At 40.0% G+C, this 15,718-nt stretch overlaps 1 protein-coding gene across 1 annotated transcript in view; it reads left to right on the plus strand.

Annotated features, from left to right (window-relative positions):
- Positions 1–15,479, plus strand: part of RFC3 (replication factor C subunit 3) — a 33,154-nt gene extending 17,675 nt beyond the window's left edge. Inside the window, exons 5-9 of the mRNA XM_006083613.3 lie at positions 2,230–2,411; positions 4,856–4,992; positions 5,082–5,180; positions 9,305–9,374; positions 14,051–15,479. Of these exons, the coding sequence (XP_006083675.1) occupies positions 2,230–2,411; positions 4,856–4,992; positions 5,082–5,180; positions 9,305–9,374; positions 14,051–14,242 (680 nt within the window). The 3' untranslated portion in view covers positions 14,243–15,479. The remainder of the gene's footprint in view (positions 1–2,229; positions 2,412–4,855; positions 4,993–5,081; positions 5,181–9,304; positions 9,375–14,050) is intronic.
- The last annotated feature ends 239 nt before the right edge of the window (positions 15,480–15,718 follow it).

Consider the following 15,718-nt stretch of genomic DNA (forward strand, 5'->3'; position numbering starts at 1 on the left):
ATATATACATATATATATATATATATATATATACACACATATGTATACATATTTTATACACACACACACACACACACACACACACACACACACACTCTAGAGGCCCAGTGCACGAATTCATGCACCAGTGGGGTCCATCAGCCTGGCCTGCAGGATTGGGCCGAAACCGGCTCTCTGACATCCCTCGAGGGGTCCCAGATTACGAGAGGGCACAGGCCAGCCCAAGGGACCCCACTGGTGCATGATCGGGGCCGGGGAGGGACATGGAAGGTTGGCCAGCTGGGAAGGGACCATGGGAGGGCTCCAGGGCGTGTCTGGCCCATCTTCTCAGTCTCTATTGGCCATAACCCAGCAGCAAGCTAACCTACTGGTTGGAGCGTCTGCCCTCTGGTGGTCAGTGCACGTCATAGCGAGCAGTTGAGCGGCATTAACATATTATGCTTTGATTCGTTCAACAGCCAACAGTTCAACTGGACACTTAGCGTATTCGGCTTTTATTATGTAGGATTATATTACTGGATCTCCTAATGAAACTGCATTGCATTTCTAGAGTAAAACTCACTTGGTCATGTTTTAATTTTATAGATATGCTTCTATTTTCTGACTACCAGATTTATTTTTTGTATCTGTTGGATTTTGCTACTTTGTTTGGTTCTATTTTAGTCATATTTTTGGATCAATCTTTTTCTCTCTTTTTCCTATTCTGTTCAGTTTGGATTCTCTGTCCAGAATTTCTCCTCATTGTGAAACATTGTCTTAGAGGGGCACTCCATTTTTTGTTATTTTCAGTCTAGTGCTCTGTCAAACCGTATTGCATCAACGTTCCATTGTTCTCAGCCATGAGCTCAGCCCTATGGATTCTGTTCTCATCTTAGCCCTTGATGCTTTCTAGAGTTTTCTTGTGGGTGATTTAGGGTTCTCCTGCCCTAAAGACTGTCAGAAACCTACTAAATCCTAGCCACTTCATCCCATGCATAGTCGTTTACCAGTATTTTCACTTTCTAGTATTTGGGGTTCTTAGGTAAAGCTTGTTACTATGTTTTGGTATAAATGTTGTCCATGGGTCTTTGGTCTTGGAATATTTAGTCCTGTCTATTTATATCAGAGAGATTGGAATGCTGCTATCTGCTAGACAGAAATTGGTATAATGAATAATACAGCAGTTGGATTCAGTCTGTACCTACATATTATTCTTGAAAATATTTAAGGCCTAGTCTTAAGACTAATTATGGCCAGGTAGAAACTTACTTACTATACAAGTAACCAGATGTCTTTATGCCTTGTTTGCTACATCTCTGTGGCAGTTGTTTTCCAAAGTATATTCCTTAGAATGCTATGATTTAAGACAGCAGTGGGAATCTTTTTTCTGCTAAAGTCCATTTGCATATTTATAACATCATTTGTGGGCCATACAAAATTATTACCTTAAAATTAGCCTGCTATATTTGTCAGACAGTTAATTAACTCACTCCTAATGCCTTGGCAGAGCCAGACAAAATTATTTCATGGGCCTTATATGGCCTGTGGGCTGGATGTTCCCCACCCCTGATTAAAAGATGTTCCACAGTCATGTGCTACTGAGATAGTAAAATATTTTTTGAAAATGTAGCACCATACATCCTTGTTTTGGTGATTCTCTTTTTAGTGCATATCCTATATAATAAAAGCATAATATGCAAATCGACCTAACGGCGGAATGACTGGTCACTATGACGCACACTGTTCACCAGGGGACAGACGCTCAACGCAGGAGCTGCCCCCTGGTGGTCAGTGTGCTTCCACAGGGGGAGCGCCGCTCAGCCAGAAGCTAGGGTCACAGTTGGTGAGCACAGCGGTAGTGGCGGGAGCCTCTCCCACCTCCGCTGCAGGCAGGTGGTAAGCAGCAAGGGGTCCCGGACTGCAAGAGAGTGCAGGCTGGGCTGAAGGACCCTCCCCCCGACCCAGTGCATGAATCTCGTGCACCAGGCGTCTAGTAAATATTATAAAGGCTATAATGAATTCTATAGTAAGTTAACCTCTTTAACTTCATTTAGCCTAGAATTTCTTAGTCTTATAGAATTTTGAAAATAAAAATTAAGTTATTTTTACTGTACCTGTAACTTCAATATGTCCTTGTCAAAGGGAAGAGTAATATATATCAGGATTATTATTTAAGATTTCATGCTGAATAATGAAGAGGGAGAAGCATATAGTTATGCAAGTTAAAGTTTGTTTTGTTTCTCCTCTCAGTGGTTTTGTTGACAGAGGTTGACAAACTCACCAGAGATGCTCAACATGCCTTGCGTAGAACCATGGAAAAGTATATGTCTACCTGCAGATTGATCTTGTGTTGCAATTCTACATCTAAAGTGATACCACCTATTCGTAGTCGATGTCTGGCAATTCGTGTTCCTGCTCCCAGCATTGAGGATGTAAGTCAAGTTATTTGTTTTCACTTGCAGTGAAATGTGTCAGTAATTCAGGAACATCTGTGGTCTGGATGCTAATCATTAGTAGATGCAAAAACCAATATATATAGTAGTAAATACCAGTAGTAGTAGATACCAATATAGGAAAAGTGTTCTTTGCTTTAAATGATCGTTTACCTTAAATGAGTAGGTACAGTCAAACCTCCGTTCTCAAATGTCTCCTATTTCTAACAGTTGGGTTCTCAACCAAGTTGTCCTTTAAAAAAAGTCTCAGTTGTTGAACAACCCTTTCATGCTGATGCCTCAGCACGAGAAAAAGCCATAAACAAAGGAGAGAATGCTAGTCAGTTTACCCCTAAACCTCACATTGTTAACATTTCAGGAAATTGTGCTGTGAATATTTTTGTGGTTTTATTTATTTACTAGAGGCCTGGTGCATGAAATTCGTGCACTTGGGGGGTGGTAGGAAGTGTCCCTGCGGGATCGGGCCTAAACCAGCAGTCGGACATCCCTCTCACAATCTAGGACACTGGCTCCCAACTGCTCGCCTGCCTGCCTGATTGCCCCTAACCACTTCTGCCTGCCAGCCTGATCATCCCCTAACCACTCCCCTGCCAACCTGATCAATGCCTAACTGCTCCCCTGCCAGCCCGATTGACCCCAACTGCCCTCCCACGCTGGCCTGGTCGCCCCTAACTTCCCACCCCTGCCGGCTTAGTCGCCCCCAACTGCCCTCCCCTGCCGGCCTGATCACCCCTAACTGCCCTCCCCTGCAGGCCTGGTCACCCCCAACTGCCCTCCCCTGTAGGCCTGGTTCCCCACAACTGCCCTCTCCTGCTGACCTGGTCACCTCCAACTGCCCTCCCCTGCCGGCCTGGTCGCTCCGAACTGCCCTCCGCTGCTGGCCTTATTGCCCACAACTACCCTCCCCTGCCACCCATCTTGTGGCCATTTTTGACCACATGGGGGCGGCCATCTTGTGTGAGGGCGTGATGGTCAATTTGCATACTACCCCTTTATTATATAGTATTTTATCTTTTTGTTTTTGTTGCTGGTAAAATGTATGATTAATACAACTTTAAAACATAAAGAGGCCATCAAGAGTGCTAATGTTCCTAAGGGTGTGAAAGAAACAGTGGTCACAGGCAATTGAAGAGGTAGAAAAACTGTTGATTTAGATAAAGAAAAATCAGTTAATGTGTGACTGCATTTCCAAGGCAGTGATATGTGAAAAAGCAAAGACATTGCATGTTGACTTCCTGAAAGACACCCCTGGAGTGAGTGGTAAAGTGATTTATTTAAGGCTAGTAGGAGGTGGTTTAATAAATTTAACAAAAGAAGTGTTTCTTTATAGAGTAAACAGTATATTAGACATGTACTGTATATAAACAAGGTTAAAACAGGGACTCGTTTGGAGGACTGGAATGAATAAATTCAATTTACATTCTTTCTAATGGGAAAAAATGATTCAGTTTTTGAGCAAATTGCTTCTTGAACAGTCTTCCTGAATGAATTTAGTTTGAGAACTGAGGTTTCACTATATTATGAATTTTACTAAACTATGGAGAGTTTAGGTATTTAGTGTCTTTTGCCTCAACCTGATGTATTTGGCTTTGGAGGAGACTTGAGTATGGAAGAAATAGGTTTTGCCAGGAGATGATGTGAGAATACCAACTGTTTGGGTAAGGGACCAAAGTTAGGTGAAAGAACATTATATACAGGAATGGGCAAAGTAGATTTACAGTTGTTTGTATGGGAAAAAACATACAGGTGATAATTATTATAGTAGCTTTCTTTCTTAACTCAGAATGTCACTCACAACTGTAAACCTATTTTTGCCCACCCCTGTGTGTGTGTGATATTCTTAATAGCTATCAGTAAAATTTTTAATTCTCACAATAAGCAGTTTTCCTGCCATTAGTAATTTGGGGCAATTTTATGCAAAGTATGGATAATATGTGACATTGTATTAGTTGCAAAGTGGTAAAATACCTTTATTTTATCTCTCAGTTGTACAAATTTTAGGAGTAATACAGTTAAAAGGGTTAATAAAGCAGGCAGGATTACCAGTTTCACCACTCTCATGGACACCATTCTTGTCTTAGTCCATGCAAATAAGGCCTTCTTAGTTGTGTGGAATTCAGGCCAGGTGGCTCAACTTGGCAGCCCTGTTTTTGCCACCAACTTGGGACCCTGTGTCTCCTCTCTGCTGCCCTGAGGAGTCTGGAAGGCTTGGACTTGGGACCAGGTCTTTCCCCAGTTGCAGGGCCAGCTGCTCCCTTTTCCTGGTAGCTAGGCAAGATCCCCGGCTTCCTGCTGAAGGAGAATGTGGCTTTGGGTAGGATAGTAACCAAAAAAAGTGGGGATCTATGAAGATGTTATCAACAGAAATTATTTCAATATACTGTTTGACAGATTGCTCATTTTTAAATATTATTTTATTGTAGATTTGCCATGTTTTATCTACTGTGTGCAAGAAGGAAGGTCTGAATCTCCCTTCACAGCTGGCTCGTAGACTTGCAGAGAAGTCCTGCCGAAATCTCAGAAAAGCCCTACTCATGTGTGAAGCCTGCCGAGTTCAACAGTGAGTTAAAGAGGCAGTTAGCACCAGAAACATTTTGGATAATAAGCATGCTTCCATTTAGTTTTTTGTGTTTTCTTTTTGTCATATAGATATCCTTTTACCGAAGATCAAGAAGTCCCTGAAACAGATTGGGAGGTGTATCTGAGGGAGACTGCCAATGCTATTGTCAGTCAGCAGACTCCACAAAGGTAACCAGTATAAAAGATGACTGTAAAAGTTTGGTCATCAAGGTAGTACAGCTATTCTAGTTTTAGGGTAGTGGATTTTTATTAGCACCATGCAATTTAGAATTATAATTAAATATTGAATCTAAAGATTAAACTTTAAAAAAGGGGGGGAGGATAAAATTTTGGAAATTTAATGATTTAGAATACAGTGGAATCTCGGTTCTCGAACTTAATTCGTTCCAGAAGGCTATTCGAAAAGCAATTTGTTTTAAAACCTAATTATTTTTTCCCATTAGAAATAATGTAAATTGAGTTAATCCATTCCAGACCCCCAAATCTTTCTTTTTTTACCTTTCTCAATTGCCTGTGAAAATTGTTTCGTGAGCACTTTCACTTAACAAAGTCAGCACTCTTAATGGCCTCTTTATGTTTTAAAATTGTGTTAATTGTCCATTCCCCTTACCATACTCAATAGCCAGATCAGACATGTGAACACCTCTGTTATGATTGGCAATTATATCTTTTTAAGCTCTAGTTTTTATTCTCACAACTTTAGTTTCCACTTTCTGCTATCACTAACCTTAGGACCCATGGTGTCTTACTATATGTATTTAATAATAGTAGACGGCAACAAAGGCAAAAACAACAAAAACAAGAAAATATTAACAGCACAATTTCCTGAGATGTTAACGCGGAGTTTAGCAGTAAATTGCCTCATACTCATGTATTATCTCCTTTGTCGCCTGAGAGGCAAGTGTCTGATCATACAGGTGTCAGCATGAAAGAGTTGTTGGTCAAGAACTGAAGTTTTGTTTGACACCTGAAACATTTTTTCCATGAACAACTTGCCAAGAACCAAATTGTTTGAGTTGGAAGATGTTCGAGAGAACCAACATTTGACTGTAGTTGGTGTGGTATAATGGCTTTTATTAAGCTGTTTACATGTAAATGTGGAACTTATACATAAATTAAAACACATCTTGGAATTTTTAGTTTTTCTTTTAGGATTTCAGATGACTTATGTTTCTAGTTTTTTAATATAAAAAAGAACAATATATAGCTTTATAATTGACACCTCATATGCTAGAAAGACACGAGACTATGAGTCAGACTTCAACTAATTTTTAGGTATGATATAGTTCTGTTAAGAATAGTATTGTGCATATGCCGTTAGTATTTAGAAAGTGTATTGTGACACACCGATACACAGTTGATTCCATTTATTTCTGTGTGCCTGTTACTCAGTAGTGGCCATACTGAAAATGCTTCAACCACTAGTTGTTTGATTTATGACAGCTTTGATTGAGAAGGGCAATATGCTCTTCTCCAAATCAAGAGTGATAAGTTTAAGATCCACTCCCTTTGGCAATCCTGGAGACTGTTCCTTAGGCTCACCAAGACACAGCCTCCTATTCTTACTGTTTGTCAGAACTAGAAACCATCTTTAGATTTTATAGAAGGTAAGTGATTGTTTTAGGAAACAGAATAGATTGAGTGCAACCACTGAAATTTAAGCTTCCCTGGTTTATTTGAACGTAATCATGAGAATAATATGCCATGTTCCTCCTCTTTGGTGATATATCTGATGAATTTTAATTTTTATAAAAGAGTCTTCAAAGGATTTTATAACATGTACTCTTTGGCTATCATCTAGATTAGTGGAGGTGTATAGTCATATATAATGGGTATTAGTATTTCATCAGGGTTTGCTTTGGATTCCCATTCAATTATTTTAGTTGAATAGTTTGCAAAAAGTGTCGAGTATCATAAAATAGTCTCTTCAGAAAAGAAACCTTGACTTTAGGAAAAAGTGTACAATCCATTTTGTACAATGCTGAGTAATTGAAGAAATGTCAGCCTTTAAAGATAAAATTCAAACAAAGCATGTCTAGTGAGTCTTTTACTTTTGTAAAATATTTCCACACTGAAGATGACTTCCTTCTTTTTGTTGTGATTTTAAAGAAAAACTGATGATAGTAGTAGAACTTATTATTATTATGCTTTAATGATCATGTTTTAATTTTGAGATATACTACCATGTCCAAGAATAATCAAGGGCTTTGGAATCAGACTTGAATTAAAAGGCTACCTCCACCACATGAGTTTTGATGGAAGCTTAACGTCTCTGACCATTAAGTTTTTTTCAGTAACAGAGTGGTGGTGTTTGGAATTAATAGTGTACTGCAGTAAACGTCATATAGAGTATGGGATTAGAGCAGGGGTAGAGAACCTTTTTTCTGCCAAGAGCCATTTGGATACTTCTAACATGATTTGTGGGCCATGTAAAATTATCAACTTAAAAATTAACCTATATTTGGTCAAGCATTTAATTCACCCCTAATGCCTTGGCAGGACACGACCAAATAAGGCCTGTGGGCCAGATGTTCCCCACCCTGTGTTAGAGAAATGCCTGTCAGACATTGGAAGGGTATGGACTTTGGAGTAAGAGAGATCTGTGCTTAAATCAAGGCTCTGCTGTGGTCAACTTTGTTGACTTAAACTACCTGAGTCTTACTTTTTTCATCTAAAAATAGATGGAGATAATGCCCACTCATAGCTGGTGTGAGGACTGATTTTTAAATTATTAGTTATAGTATGTTTCACATAGCAAGTGCTTAAAAACATGCTGGATTTAAAAACAAAAACAACTTTTATTAAGCTTTATTATGGCACAGCTTCATAGTCCTGGATTCCCAGGATGGGGTTTGAACTTCTACTTTTAAGAAATCTTTCATAAATCACTTTCCTGATTAATCTGAAATAATAGAACATCTGTGATATTATTTTAGTGATGATTCAGAACATTTTTTTTCCCTTTAGGGTAGGTAAATTATATATTTATGCTAATAAAAGGGTAATATGCTAATTAGACCAGGTAGACCGGACATCTTTCAGTCGTCCGGTCTTTCTTCCGGACAAAGCCACGGTGACGGGGGCCAAGGCAGAGGTGGTTAGGGGCGATCAGACAGGCAGGCAGATGAGCGGTTAGGAGCCAGCAGTCCTGGATTGCGAGAGGGATGTCCGACTGCCGATTCGGGCCTAAACCGGCAGTCGAACATCCCCCGAGGGTCCCGGATTAGGGTGCAGGCTGGGCTGAGGGGCACCCCCCCCCCCCTGCACAAATTTTGTGCACTGGGCCTCTAGTTTATATGTATGTATGTGTGTGTGTGTATATATATATATATATAGAGAGAGAGAGAGAGAGAGAGAGAGAGAGAAATAAAGATTCTTGTGTTTAGAATTTTAATGATCATTGTTTTCCTTACTGTCTTAAAATGCCTTGTATATTTCTCTCTACTCTTTTGTGAAAGAGAGAAATTTTATGAGAGGGGTCTAGAATTAAAGGCTCAGAGGTGGAAATGCTCATGTTGACTTATGCAGCCTGTTTTTATGCTTACCTATAATGACAGGACATCTTTGTTTCCTTGCCATATTGCTTTTGCACTCTAGGCAGTAGAGTGCAAAACCACTCGCCTGCCTGCCTGGCTGATCACCCCTAACTGCCTCTGCCCGCCTGCCTCATCACCCCTAACCACTCTGCCTGCCTGCCTGATTGGCCCTAACCACTCTGCATGCCTGATTTTCCCTAATCACCTCTGCCTGGGCCCCCGCCCGCCACAACTTTGTCAGGAGGTTGTCCAAAAGGACGTCCAGAAGGTTGTTCAGCTGTCTGGTCTAATTAGCATATTATGCTTTTATTATTGTAGATATCATCTTTATATCCCTTGCTCACTTGTGTAACTGACCAGTGATTCTTTAATCTTTTTATGATTATTTTCTAGCTGTTCTAGGTATCATTTATTTGGGGGGGGGGGGGGAGGGAAATAAACATATTACTTGATGTGTCATGAAAGTATGCTAAAGTCCATGGTGTGAAATAAACTCAACCTTCACTGTTCATGAAATCTTAATATAATACTGAATATAAGTTTTGTCTAACTTTAAAAGAGTTCTGTAAATTTTCTTTAAAAAAAATGAACTGAAATTAGAAAAAGCTTCTGTATGTGTATACTAAGTATTATAAGCCATTTAAGAAAATGTTTGTATTGGATTGTTTGTTTAATTCATAAAGTTAAACAGCACAGTAGGTACTTGGAAAAATTACCTCTTATTTTTATCACCAAATATTACTATGTTTTTTGTAGGCTCCTTGAAGTTCGTGGAAGACTCTATGAGCTTTTAACTCATTGTATTCCTCCTGAAATAATAATGAAGGTAACCTGATTTCACATCTTGAATCTTTTATAAGCATAAAATTTGCAATCATAAGATAACACTCACTTCTTATCCAGTTCATTAATTCAGCAGATATTTTTTGAGCATCTACTGTATGTCAGGCATCATAAGGGGGATGATGAAGAAGACAGGAAAGATCCTGCCTTCAGAGAAGTTACATTTTAGTAGGGTCAGATTAGAAACAAGTAAAGAAACAAAAGGATTTCATAATGCTTTAAGTGTTAAGAAAGAAGTAACAAGGTGAAATAAGGGAGAGTGGAGCCATGGAAGGTCAGCAATAGATTCTCTGAGGAAGGTTATGCTTAAGCTGAGACTTAAAGGATTAAAAGAAGGGAATCATGTAAATGACTGGGGAACAAGTATTTCAGACTACTAGATTCAGTGAACATGGGGAATGAGGTTAAATGTGTAGGCAGAATCTGAATTATGATGTATTGTAAGGCACAGCTTTAGAGTTGGTCTGTCAGCTACCTACCTAGCTAGATTGATTTGTTAGGAAATGCAGGGTTTTTTGTTGTTGTTTATTTGTATTTAAATGGTAATATTTACATGAAAAAATTCAGTGACCCAACTATACAAAAAAAAAATGAAGGTCTACCCTTTCATTTCCATAAGGATAACCAATTTCAACAGACCTCTTTTCTGTTCACATGGAAATACAGTAGGTCCTCGGGTTACCTCGGAGATCCGTTCCTACTGCGAGACATAACACGATTTTCACCGTAGGTCGAACCCACCTACATAAGCACCTACGTCACTCACATAGAGCACATAGACAGCAGTAATGAAGTGAAACAGTAAAAAAAATTTTAAAGGAAGATAACAATTCCTGACTTTTACTTGTGGTAAATAAATAATAAAAAACATAAAGCACATCTAATCTAATAAAAGACAAAAAGGGTAATTAACCGTACCTCTGCTACGCTTCTCATTGGCTAATTAGAGCGATATGCAAATTAACTGCCAACAAAGATGGTGGTTAATTTGCATACGTAGGCACAATGATGGGAGGCGAAAGGGGAAGGACTGAAGAACAGTGATCGGAAACCTAGGCAGCAAGCAAGAGCCGGGTGGCAGGGCAAAGGCGGCCCTGTGATTGCATGGCGATTGGAGGGAGAGAGAGCCGGGGCTCAGGCCAGGCGGCACCCCCGGGGGCCTGGGGGTACTGCCTGGCCTGCGGTTCGGTGGTCGCCATTGCGATTGGAGGGAGAGAGAGCCGCATCGGGATCGGAGAGTCGGGGCACAGGCGAGGCGGCACCCCGGCACCCCAGCACCCCAGCACCCCAGCACCCCAGCACCTGACATGCAAAGGTCGGGGATGAAATGACTTTTCAACCACATCTGCAAATATCTGGGGGAGGGCATCACTGAAGAGTTCACAACAACTCTCTTACTTGGCAAGGAAGAAAAAAGTTGGCAACGAAAACAATCCCTTACATCAAAGTTAAGGTCCCTCTGAGTAAAAAAGAGTATTTCCAACGTAAAGGAGGGAGCAGGCAAAAATAATAGGTTTCATGACTTCCACTGAAGTTTGAGCATATGACAGAGTCAAAACGAACATACAAATTAAAACAGACAATGGACATTCAAATGACCCGAATCAACTGTCACTGTTTGTCCCAATAGCAGCAATGCTTATGTGATAATATAGTTTAACAAACATACAAAAGAAGTCACATGATAAGAGAGGTTCGGCTTCTAAAGTAAATTGAATATGTTCTTTAAAAATTCCCATGTCCTCCCCTCTGACTATAATTCTTAATTTTCCAACCAGAAAATTACCCCAGGTGATCCAGTAACATGTAGAACTCCAGTAACCTAACTTATTTAAAAAAACAAACATCCCAACCATTTTTAAAATATTTAAATTGATATTTAAGGGTTAAAATTATAGAAGATATTTAGATGCAAATATATTTTCTGAATAGAAAATATTTCAGTTTTTGATTTAAAAAAAATAAACATAAAAAAATATATAAGCGACACATTTTCCCAAGGAACTCTGAGTTAGTACCTTTCCCTCTAACTTTCTACAAATTAAGAGAATCTATGGAGTTCCCTATACTGCACAAGTTTTAATGAAAGAAAATAAGACTTTCTAAGAGCATCAAATATATGTTTTCTAATTTACAAACATATATACTCTTCTCTCTCTCTCTTTAAAATATATTCTTACTGATTCAGAGCGGAAGGGAGAGGGAGAGAGATAGAAACATCAGTGATGAGAGAGAATCATTGATCGCCTGCCTCCTACACGCCCCGTACTGGGGATCAAGCCCACAACCCAGGCATGTGGCCTGACCTGGAATCAAACTGTGACTTCCTGGTTCATAGGTCGATGCTAAACCACTGAGTCACACCGGCTGGGCTCAATTCTTATTTATAAATTCATTCCAAGGACATACACAGCTTGAAAAGCTTTGAAAGTAGTTTCAAAAAAACTAGCTTTCAAGTAACAAGAAACAGTTATAGAAGAAAGTTGAAATTAAAAGAAAAAAATTGTTTTAATTTATTCAAGAGTGGGAACATCCTCCATGAAAATGTGTACCTTGACTGTGGATGGCTGGGTGGCCTTATCACACCTTAGGAATTCAAATGCTTTTTACAATGAAAAGAAAGAGAGTTTCATCTCATTTCTCTCCCAGGGTAGAAGGTGGACATCAATAAAAGGAGAGGCTTGCACAAGCAATCCAGAAAGTCAGCAATCTATGAATAATCCAGAACCGAGTATTTATCTCCTCTGCCACACACCCTCCCTCCCAGCCAGTGAGCAAGATAATTACTCTCAAGTCAAGCTAAGTGCCCCCCAGTCACAGTGGCCCAATGCTGACATACAGAGCATACAAATAATTCTCACTCTGGCATAAAAGTGACAACTTTCTTGGAAGAAAAGCAGATACTGTAAATTTCTCAAAGTCTTCCTGAAACATTTTTTAAAGTAATTTTTACTTCTTTAGAAAAAATGCATACATGGCAAACCATCTGTAATAAAAGGCCCATTCTATAAAATTTTACCTGGTCCTACTCATATCTGCATTCATAATCATATTTACAGACAAATATATCTATACTAATAAAAGAGCAATATGCTAATTAGACTTGGAGACCTTCCAGGAGATCTTCCAGATGTTCTTCTGGACAAAGCCATGGTGGCGGGGCCGAGGTAGAGGCGGTTAGAGGCCAAGAGGGGAGGGCAGTTGTGGGTGATCAGGCTGGTGGGGGCGGGGCCGTTGGGGGTAAGCAGACCACAGGGGGTCCAGTTGGGGCAAGCTGTCCATCAGTGGGGGTCAGTTGGAGGGGATCAGGACAGCGGGGGGGGGGGCAGTTTGGAGTGAGCAGGCCAGGAGGGGGACAGTTGGGGATGAGCAGGCCAGTGGGGAGGGAAGGTAGGGGCGAGCAGGCCGGGGGGGGCCAGTTTGGGGTGATCAGGCTGGCGGGGGGAGGATTTGGGGGCCAGCAGGCCCCCGGGAGGGGGGGGTTTTTGGGGAGAGCCCGGCGGCCGGGACATCTTTAATGGTTTTCAGGCAGGCAGGCAGGCAGGTCAGCAGTTAGGAGCCAGTTGTCCCGGATTGCGAGAGGGATGTCCGACTGCTGGTTTAGGCCCGATCCCTATAAATTGGCAGTAGGACATCCTTCGAGGGGTCCCAAATTGGCGAGGGTGCAGGCCAGGCTGAGGAACACACCCTCCACCGTGCACGAATTTCGTGCACCAGGCCACTGGTATGTACATATGTCGAAATAATGGAACTTTTTTTATAAATAAATGGAAGATGGTGACGTAACCACGAAACGACGTATGTTGAGTCTGACGTAACCCGAGGACTGTCTGTAAGCCCATTGTGTGTGTGTGTGTGTGTGTGTGTGTGTGTGTGTGTGTGTAGTTTCACAAACCTTGACACTCTTCTGCACTGTTTCTCATTCAACATTGTAACATGGGTGTTGGTTCATGACAGTCCATATTTACCTTACTCTCTTTTTTTAAATTATGTTTTTATTATTGATTTCCAAGAGGAAGGGAGAGGGAGTGATAGAAACATCAATAATGAGAGAGAATCATTTACCAGCTGCTTCCCGCATAGCCCACACTGGGGATTGAGCCCGCAACCCGGGCATGTGCCCTGACCAGGAATCAAACCGTGATTTCCTGGGTCATAGGTCAACTCTCAACCACTGAGCCATGCTGGCTGGGCTACCTTACTCTTTTTAATGTATGAATGGGATTCCATTGTATATTATAGTTGTATTTTTTTAAATGTGATCTGTATTGTTGGAACTTTAGGTTGCCATATAGATTATTATGATTAATGTTGTAATAAGCATCTTTGTACTTATATCTTTGCATCCTCGTACATTTAAGTATTGAATTGTGCTAAATAATTGCCACATTTTTACATTATAGAAAAGTACACTTTTTTTTTTTGCTTTTAGATGAAGACTGTCAGTCCATATAAAAAAATTCAGGATTTCACACAAAAGAACATGTTTCACTTGAAGCATGTTTTCTTTCATTAAGTGTTTGAGACTTGAAGAATATGCATCATGTAGTTCTGAACATATTTAACTTAAGATTTACTTCTGTTTTGAATGAGAAATAAACCTTGTTTGGCTAATATCCTTTTTAAATAATTTTTTAATTACTAGTTATCTTTCTTTAGGGCCTTCTCTCAGAACTTTTACATAATTGTGATGGACAACTGAAAGGAGAAGTGGCCCAGATGGCAGCTTACTATGAACATCGCCTGCAGCTGGGTAGTAAATCCATTTATCACTTGGAAGCATTTGTGGCCAAATTTATGGCACTTTATAAGAAGTTCATGGAAGATGGATTGGAAGGCATGATGTTCTGACATTTACCAGTAATTCTTCTTTATATGTCTCACTATCAGCATTTACGTTCAGTTTATATTGCAGGAGCTGCAGGTAAAATAAACTAACTTTACTTAATCATGTCCTTTATTAATTCCTCTGTGAACCATTAATCATTACTCTCTAAGTTAAATAATTATTCCTATACTATTGAAGTATATTTAAAGGACACAATTAGAAATTTCAGAGTCCATGATTTTATTTTAAAAATTTGCTATCCAAGTATGCAATGTTGATCCTCCCATTTTCCAGTTAATCTCTCACCTGCTGAAGGAAATTTGCACACAGAAAAACAAAGATTAGCGCTAATCTTTGGGCTCAGTGGATAGAGCATCTGACTGCCGACTGAAGGGTCTTAGGTTCTGTTCTGGTTAAGGTCACATATCTCTGTTGCAAGCTCTACCCCTGGCCCCCTTTGAGTGTGTGCAGGCGTTAACCAATCGATGTGTCTCTCTCACATTGATATTTCTGTGTCTCTTCCCCTCCCTTCCACTCTCTCTAAAAATCAATGGAAAAATATCCTCAGGTGAGGATTAACAAAAATAAAAAAATTAATAAATAAAGCAGAGATTATTTTCTATCCTCCAGTTGAGTATTTTTGGACACAGGTACATAACTATTTGGTAAGTCATTACCTTTAGTCATATTTTCCTCAACCAAGAATTACATATATATTTTTAAAATATATTTTTATTGATTTTTTTACAGAAAGGGAGTGAGAGGGATAGAGAGAAACATCAGTGAAAGAGAAACATCGATCAGCTGCCTCCTGCACACCAACCAAGGTACATGCCCTTGACCGGAATTGAACCCGGGACCCTTGAGTCCGTAGGCTGACGCTCTACCCACTGAGCCAAACCGGTTAGGGCAAGAATTATATTTTTGCAGAAAATAAAAGAATTAATTTTGAAACACAACTAACATGGGTGTGGAAAATATTGAGACTGCAAAATCCAACCTTCATTTCAGTGATTCAGATTTGGTATTAGGTTGACTAGTAAGTAATAAGCATGTTTTCATTAAGTGTTTGAGACTTGAAGAATATAGTTCTTCAAGTAGTTCTGAAGGAAAGGTATATTACTGTAGAAGTTACTTTTTAAACAAGTGTATATTGTGTCATTGGTCTTGTCCTTTGGAACCTTTTTTTATTTGTTTGTTTCCAAGTAATTTTATTCAGAATTTTGTTTCCTGAATCAATAAATACCATACAAAACAATATAAAAATGGCTACTATTTTTTCTCCCCTGCTCCCCCCCCCCATGGGGACAATCCCCTGGGCCACCTAACTCAGGGGTTCTCCCTACAGACTTGGCCCAGTAAATGAGGTTGAGTGACATTATAGCCCCTTTGAGTCATTTTCAGAGGAATTTGGCTGGAGCAGGCAGTCTCTGGGGTTTAGAGGTTGACTAGGTTAGGGAAGTGGAATAGTGTTTTTGGGAGAAGAGATAGTGCCTGGG

Source organism: Myotis lucifugus, unplaced genomic scaffold (assembly GCF_000147115.1).
Source record: "Myotis lucifugus unplaced genomic scaffold, Myoluc2.0 scaffold_7, whole genome shotgun sequence".
Classification (NCBI taxonomy): Eukaryota; Metazoa; Chordata; class Mammalia; order Chiroptera; family Vespertilionidae; genus Myotis; species Myotis lucifugus.